At 45.8% G+C, this 8,511-nt stretch overlaps 1 protein-coding gene across 1 annotated transcript; it reads right to left on the reverse strand.

The window, feature by feature from the left end:
* Positions 1-1,891: 1,891 nt before the first annotated feature.
* On the reverse strand, positions 1,892-2,713 carry LOC119403169 (transmembrane protein 45B). Its single transcript, XM_037670116.1, has one exon. The coding sequence runs from the start codon at positions 2,711-2,713 to the stop codon at positions 1,892-1,894; it is 822 nt and encodes a 273-aa protein (XP_037526044.1).
* Positions 2,714-8,511: the final 5,798 nt, after the last annotated feature.

Raw genomic sequence — 8,511 nt, forward strand, 5'->3', positions numbered from 1 at the left:
ATATATTTAGATTGATAAATTGTACTTTGAGAACTGGAACGTCGTTAATTTCACTATCGTAGGTTTATTAAAAAAGGAGAAAATTAAGGTCAATGTATCATTTTCAAATCTCGCGCTGAAATCACCGCGCGTGACGTCACGGATTTCAAAGTGTATTTTTCGTATTCTGGAGACAACGGCTCGAGGAAATTGACTGAAACTTACTATATTGAGCCTATGACCTCCTCAGAGGACAATGTACTTCTTATTTACTGATTAGGAACCACGTATGACCTAGTAGACGCCATCAAAATCTATGACGTCACGGCGATTTGTGCGAGAATTTCAAGGTGGAGTCGCCACCCGCATTTTCTTTTTGCGCATTTTCTCGCTTACCAAGCGTCTTCTCGCGGCAAGCGTTGTCATTTTTGGAATTGTGAAAGAGTAATTTACTAATATGAACAAAAATCGTTTTTCTCTTTAGTGTCCTTTTAAGCGCATTGCTTTGTTAGTGAGAGGAGCTCGTTTCGTGCTCTTTATTCTTTTTTTTTTTAGACGACTCATGGATTCAGCCTGATTGGCTATAACGCTACATAGTCAGTTTTAAGGTTATTGTGTTCAGTTGCCATATCCCTTAGATAAAGTTAATGAAGGAAGGGAATTTTCGAGGGCTCGTTTCTTCGTTTCACACAACCTTAATGAAAAGCAGCAGATAATGCAGCCAAGGAAGGTACAGGGAACGTTAATGGTACTGTTTTTAGTGTATTCTAATAATTTGTGATGTACATGTCACGCAAGTAAAGTTGACGAAAAGACAACTCGCCGCTGGCAGGGACCCAACCCGCGACCTTCGCATTACACGCCCGATGCTCTTACCGACTGAGCTACAGCGGCGGTCGTCCCATCGTGCCCTTTTCGAGGGCATTTATGTGCATGCAAACCCTGGGACTGTTAGTCAGCGCCGCTCTTAGCCATGACAGCGAGTGTGGAACACTCTTTTTGCCAGATATGGCGCGTGAAGCAGATAAAGTTAAGCAGTTATAGTTAACCATGTGATACGTTAAACACTTAGTCCGATGTATATTGACTGATTTTCTAAGCCAGTTTTCTTGCAGCGTATTGGACAGTGCTGGTGAAAGTGTTACGTTCGCGTCGTTACGTAATCTAGGGAGCCCTCGCCTCTTTCGGTCATCAGCAAGCGGAATCGCAATTTCTGGTTCGTGTGCGTTCGTGTCACGTGGTCTACATGACCTGGAGACCGAATGACACAATAACTACAGCAAGGTGGCATTATGTGCAAATCCAGTAACGTTTTTATTTGATAAGAGAAAAAATATGTGCACTATGATTTAAAAATGCGGCAAAAGGACACACAAAGAAAATAATTAAGAGCGCGAACAGCTCTGCCCCTGAGACACACTATTCTAAATCTCGAGCTGTCCCTTCTTGCCTACTGGCACCACCAGACCTGACATGACTCCCATGTTTGGGAGTATTAATCCTTATGCTGCTCATGAGTCGTACCCTGAAAAGGGCCACATTCGCTGACGCCTTCACTTTCTCAATGTTTCACGATACTGCCGACGGGTGCGTACGATCGTCCTTGTGTCGCAGCAGTTTGCAATATTGCAACCATGCGAAAACGACTGTTCAGATACGTTGGATCCTGCAGACATCCATACACCCTGTGATAATCTCACGAAATTTTCGCGAAGGATATGGCGTCGCCGAAAACGATCGCCTCAACGTACCACCGCAGGATGGCGCAACTCGGTTATGTTATCGCGCTCTTCTCATAGTATACAGTTGAGGAGATGGCATTATGTTCGCAGCTGTAATTACTTAGCTTAAGTATCATCGTGGGCCTCTCGAATCGTCAGCAATCCCTTTCGTGATCATGTTCTGATCGACTTCACATGTCACGCTTTACGAACGTTTCACGGAAGTCGACAGCGTCTTCCGCATAATTGGAGATGATGTCATGGCAGAACCTGCCGCACGTTCGGTTCACCGCCCATGCCACAGCGCCCAACGCGCCAACGTAGACCAGCACAGCCATCATGTGCCACGCGAATACGCTTGCGGCCAACATCATGTCCATGTGGCTGTGCACGTCCCAAGGCTTGTGTCCGGGAACCGGGTTGTAGAGGATGAAGGCGACCTGCCACATCCACGTGGCTTGCAGGAGGCAAAAGTACGCTCGACCCAGGGACGCCAGGACGCTTCGGGGCCGACACATCTCGGCTACGATGCAGATCACCACGGCAACTATGGTGCAAACCAAGAGCGTGTGCACCATGACGTCGAGGTGCGCCCTTCCGTGCACGTGGAAGTAGAAGAGCAGGCCCTCGGAGGTCACGGCGAGCAACATCGCCACGTAGTCCGTGTGCTGCGGGAATGGGAATCCGGCGTTGTACAAGACGTCCACGACGCCGTTGAGCAGGTAAAACGCGTACATAGAATTGTGCTGAATGATAGCGCCGTTTTCGGAGTAGGCGCCTTCTGTCATAGCGCGAGACTCGCTGGCAATACCGTAGGTGCAGGCGACGATCTTGAAGATGCCTTCTATGCTGAATTTCCGGGGCACACCGGGTACCGGGTACGAGCAACGGCATGCGTAGCGTTGCTTGTTCTGCCTGCTGCGGATGTAGTTCCGCCATACCTGAAAAGTCCACCATGTTCCGAAAATGAAGAGGAAGGTCCCGGGTATTGCATGGCCTTTGAAGGTGCCCATGGTATGCGATGGACCACTAAATGGTGGTGACTTCGGATGCGACTCCTACTTCTTCTTCTGCAAATGAATGAAAGAAAGGCAAGCATGGTTCTAAAGTTCATCGGTGTTGAGCAGTCGGCAATTCTGACTGAATGATGACCCTCAGCAGGCATTCCGTATGCCTAGCACTGCGGAAGGGTCAAGAAGAAAGATGGACGTAGAAAAAGGAATGTTCAGTGAAGACATGTTATTCATGGATGAAACATGATGATGAAAAGCAAGATGACGTCATCCAGCGCTAGCATTCTACAGCAAGGTGAACATGTGCATTGTCACACACACACACACACACACACACACACACACACACACACACACACACACACACACACACACACACACACACACACACACACACACACACACACACACATGCATGCGTACATATATATACACATATTAGTGAGCCTTCAAATTACGGTTCATAGCAACGTTCTTGCTTTACTATATCACCTTTCCACCTATTCCAAACAATCTTTCAACTTTGTTCGCAGCTATCGCCGTAAATACCTGGAAAGCGCTGTTTTGACGTACGGCGGCGACCGTCGATGTGATGCCCAAATTTCTTTCAAGAAAATTAATACCCAATATTATCATTGTGCCAGCAGGATTCGAACTTGAGATCAACAGACTGCCCGTCCAGCAATGTATGCAGAAGCGCAGAAATGGCGTCTTTCGCCCTCTTCCTCCTCCACCTTCTCAGGAATGCGCCTCTCATCTAGTCTGGTGATCATATGACAGTAGGCGGTACTTATCTCAGAGGAAAGCGAGTGCCCCACCAGCTGTCATGATTGGCTGTCAGCCTGTCACGCAGGTTCATCACCAGAACAGACTGCAGGGCGAATTGGTAACTAATCTTCTAACAAAGTGAATCATTGAATCATTGAGATAATCTCTTTCAGCTCATGACTTAGATTTTAAAACCTGATAATCAAACTCTCTCTCGCTCTCTCTCTTTATATAGATAGATAGATAGATAGATAGATAGATAGATAGATAGATAGATAGATAGATAGATAGATAGATAGATAGATAGATAGATAGATAGATAGATAGATAGATAGATAGATAGATAGATAGATAGATAGATAGATAGATAGATAGATAGATAGATAGATAGATAGATAGATAGATAGATAGATAGATAGATAGATAGATAGATAGATAGATAGATAGATAGATAGATAGATAGATGGCGGCCTACCTTAGCGCGTGTGTGTGAATGCTTTGTACCCTCTCCCCCAACCAAAACCAAAGCGGAGGAGAGGGCGAGTGCGAAAACGAGGGTGGGGGGGGGGGAAGAACGAAAGGACAGGGCAATACACGCGAAGGTAGGCAGTGGCTGCCTTGAAGAAGGCAATACCACTTTGAGCGTTTGTGTCGCGTTGTTCTCTCTTTCTCTCCGTCGTGAGTGCACGCTCTCCGGTAACGATGACCACTTCTCGAAACGTTGACTCCGGCGGCCCCCCTTGTTCAAGAGTTTTTCATCGCATATATACATTTCTTGTTTCAACAACATTCCAAACTGATAGTTTGCGCTGTGTCAGACGTTTCTCTCTCTATTGTTATCGCCCTTTTTCACGCAGCTCCGTTTAAAGGTCGTTCATCATCTGTGTACTTGATAAATTTTACGTACGCGTGTTCCTGTAATTTGCACGTCGCCTTGACAGAACGCGAAGAAACTCGCTACGTGGAAACACTTCAGTCCAGCTGGCAATTCAGTGTCGAAAAGAGAGCTGCCTTGCTTGGCAACAGTCTGCCTCGGTGGTACAGTTGTTACGGTGCTCGGCTGCTGACCCGAAAGTCGCGGGTGCGATCCCGCCCACGGCGGTCGCATTTTGGTGGAGGAGAAATGTTAGAGGCCCGTACTGCTGGTGAACATTTCCAGAGCTCTCCACTGCGGCATGCCTCATAATGATATCGTAGTTTACGAACATAAAATCCAATATATTACTATTGTTATTACTGCTCCACAGCATACAAGCAACAGGATTTTCATAACATGTATGCGACCCCCCATAACGTTCGCCGAAGGACAGAATGCTTTTCTAGTCAGACTCCCACCTATGTTTCAAGTATCTACGCGTCATCGAACTGATATACATTTGGTTGGGAGATTCCTCAGCACCCGAAACAGACACAGGCGGAGCAATAGCGGGCCTATATTGTCAGACTGACCCCCCCCCCCCTGCTTCAAGAGCCGACCCTATGTGCTCGCGTGCCATTTGCCTCAATACATAGGAGCGACGGGACATGCTCAGACCGGATTCATCTGCAGACAGGCTAAGCTTCCTATCTATCTATCTATCTATCTATCTATCTATCTATCTATCTATCTATCTATCTATCTATCTATCTATCTATCTATCTATCTATCTATCTATCTATCTATCTATCTATCTATCTATCTATCTATCTATCTATCTATCTATCTATCTATCTATCTATCTATCTATCTATCTATCTATCTATCTATCTATCTATCTATCTATCTATCTATCTATCTATCTATCTATCTATCTATCTATCTATCTATCTATCTATCTATCTATCTATCTATCTATCTAACCCGCGTCCACGTTCACATTCCGCAAAATCGTACTTACGCTTTCACGCACGCTATGGCTCTGTGCCTTAATGTTGACGAAAGAGACGGACTTAAGAATGACAAGCTTGAAGACAGCCGTTCTATGAGAATCTGTTCACTCCAGAAGAATGGGGGAATGCCACCGCTTCGAACAAGCCAACAGCCTTTGTAGAATGGCGCGTACGTTCGCCCGACTAGTGTACCTAATAACACCTCCCTGACGTCTTCAAAACCCATATGTTTCCAATGAGCCCGCCCTCTGGCGACCAACTGAAATTGACGCCAAATTGATACCTCATTTTTATTCCTTGAGCTATCCATTTCTCCGTGGACATCCGTGAAAGCTGCAGCCGCTAGCGACATTTTGAATCGAGCCTTGACAGAAAAAGAATTTGCAGACATCGACTTTCAATAGGTCGCTGCTGTTGTATACACTGCAAAAGTACCTAAAGGCGGCCTAGTTGGTAATTCATATTTCTTCAACCCCCGCCCCCCCCCGAAAATTTTCAGTTTTGCTTGCGTATATATACACTCGCACATACAAACGCACGCACGAACATACATGAAGTATGGTTGAAACCCCCCCTCCCCCCCCCCCCCCGCGAAAAAATATCTGGCTACGCTCCTGATGGCTACTCTAATATGTGTATTGTCGCTGATTTTCTTTACAGGCGTTGGTATTTAGACGAACGAAACGGCAAATGATGATTACGTGTGACTGAAGGCTGCGCCGTACAGTCTGTTCTATTTAGTAACCCATTACTATGACTGGCTATAAAGTCGGCTGGCTATAAAGTCCCCGCAGGGGCCGTCAGCAGGCGTTTGGTGATTGGCGGCACCGCGGACCCGAGCCAATGGAACGCGGGGGGGGGGGGGGGGGGGCTGTTGACCCTTTCCCACTCCTAGCCTTATTTATTTATTTATTTATTTATTTATTTATTTATTTATTTATTATTGTACCCTCAGGGCCCGAAGACATTATATAGGGTAGTGGCCATACATAAAGAATACAACAAACAGCAAATCATAAAGGAAAAAAGTAAAAGTAAAAGCGCAAAGTGGCTGGCCAAAACTCACAACAAGACAAAACAAAAAGGAAAGATAGCAGCGGGAATACACGAGAACAATTTCGATAATAAGAGAAATAATTATACACAGAGTAACAAGCATAAATATATCCACAAGATAACAATTGTTTTACGAAACATACTTACATCTGTTATGTCAACAATGTCATGGGGAAGGGCATTCCAAATGACACAAGTTCTGGGTACGAATGAGTCATGAAAACATTTAGTGTGGCAAGATGGAATCCCAACTTTATTGCGGGGATCAGTGAGAGCTGATATGTACGAGGGCCTTGTGAGTAATTGCTTGGCTTTGCCGCGTCCGGACAAAAGGAGATCCTGCGGGTTGAGCTGACGCTGGGTGCTTGGACCTTTAAGGCCCCCCGGCAAAGGCAACACACCCCTTTGGCCCCGGCTTTACGCAGACGGCAGCCCTGGGCTGACCCACAGGGGGAATCGGCGGTCGCCTTTTCCTATCCCCCTCTCATATTTTTTTCTTTCCTATTTTCTTTCCTTGCTGTCATATCTCCTATTCTCTTCAGTTACTTCCCTATTTTCTAGGTGGCCTGGGTTGGCCTAAGCACATTGGGTTACAATAGCAGTGTACGGCTGGACTCTGCATGTTTTCAGTATACTGGCATCTGCATGTTTTCAGTATACTGAAAACATGCAGATACTAGCCGTACACCGCTATTGTGATCTATGAATCTTGTAGCGTCCCCATGTTGGGCTCCGTGGTGGGTGGCCGCCGTCGCTGCCGAATCGAATTCTAATACCATGCATAGGGCATTTCCTTCGATAAGTGATTGTGCCGCTACAATAAAATCAGTTGTTAGTCCGCACCTGTCCTCTCTGTTCCTTGCTGCATGTGTAGCCTGTAAAAGGACATCCTGTAAAGCTTATGTCAAAACAGCCCTTCCGGTACGCTTATAACTTCGTTACAAGTGGAAAGGACGAGGCGTCTTAGAAGACTGTTTCTTTTCCTTCTTTGTATTGGCCAAAAGGACACGAGTTGACATACTCACTAGAATGACCCCAGCTGCAGCAGCTGTGACGAGCTCTTTTCGCAAGCCTTTTTTTTACGTCCGTGTCGAAAGGCAAGTCACGTGTCACGCATTCTACAGAGACTGGACGATCGTCCCCAACTAGCACACAACGCGATACGTCAGTGATCTTCACTGCTTCAATTCCTGACTCTACGGATCGACTTGCACAAAGCAATGCCTGCTGTACGAATGATTGGGTGTGCACCCTTCGCGTTGTCTTTATGCCTCTCTTTATCATGGGCGTCGGCAGGATTTTGCCTTGGGGGGTGCAAACTTGTGTTGCATCGCTGCTGGGGGGGGGGGGGGGACGCTGGCCCTTTTGCACCCCCCTGCCAACGCCCATGCTGGGCGCCGCCGCCTTGGACTGATAAGCGATTATTTTGCCGGTTTTCTATGTCGTAATATGAAATGATCATAGACACAAGACGTTGAATGTACCTGCCCAAGTGTTTTCGTGCGTGCGAGTTCCCCGTAGCGCTGTTTGTTTATTTGATACGGATACAAAACTGCAACGTTATCAGTCCAAGATGGCGGCGCTTTGAGCGCGTCCGGAAAATGGTGTATATACAGCTAGGGTGCCCCAGCTCACTCTAGCCATAGCTTAAAAATATATATATGCCGACGCACTTTACGACGAGGCGACAAAGTGCATGTTACTGACTCTTGCATGGCTCTTGCTGACTCTTGTCCCACAATTTTTTAACGTTCTGCTTAATTATGCTAGGCTAATAAATGACTTCGTCAGCGAGGAAGCTGGTTGTAGATCAGTTTGCAAAACGTGCGATTTGACCGTTTTAACTTTTATATCTATGAAGTATAGGTGTTTTCTTGCTTTCTGCAGATGCCCACGAAAAAAAAAAAAAAACTACGTGTTACACGCACGCGCACACATACATTATACATACATATTCACTGGTTATTTGCAATGTACTGGTAAATCAAGCCATGGTTGTAGAATCAATGATATCGAAAAAGTATACTGCAACAACTTCATCTGATATGCTGGAAAGAGTTTTTTAAAAAATGAATGAAAAATAAATGTGAAAAAAAAAAAGTGTT

This window comes from Rhipicephalus sanguineus, chromosome 8 (genome assembly GCF_013339695.2).
Source record: "Rhipicephalus sanguineus isolate Rsan-2018 chromosome 8, BIME_Rsan_1.4, whole genome shotgun sequence".
In the NCBI taxonomy this organism is placed as follows: Eukaryota; Metazoa; Arthropoda; class Arachnida; order Ixodida; family Ixodidae; genus Rhipicephalus; species Rhipicephalus sanguineus.

What these genes read in the sequence shown, in the direction of transcription:
- LOC119403169 (XM_037670116.1), bottom strand. Translation starts at nt 2,713, where the DNA reads ATGGGCACCTTCAAAGGCCATGCAATACCCGGGACCTTCCTCTTCATT.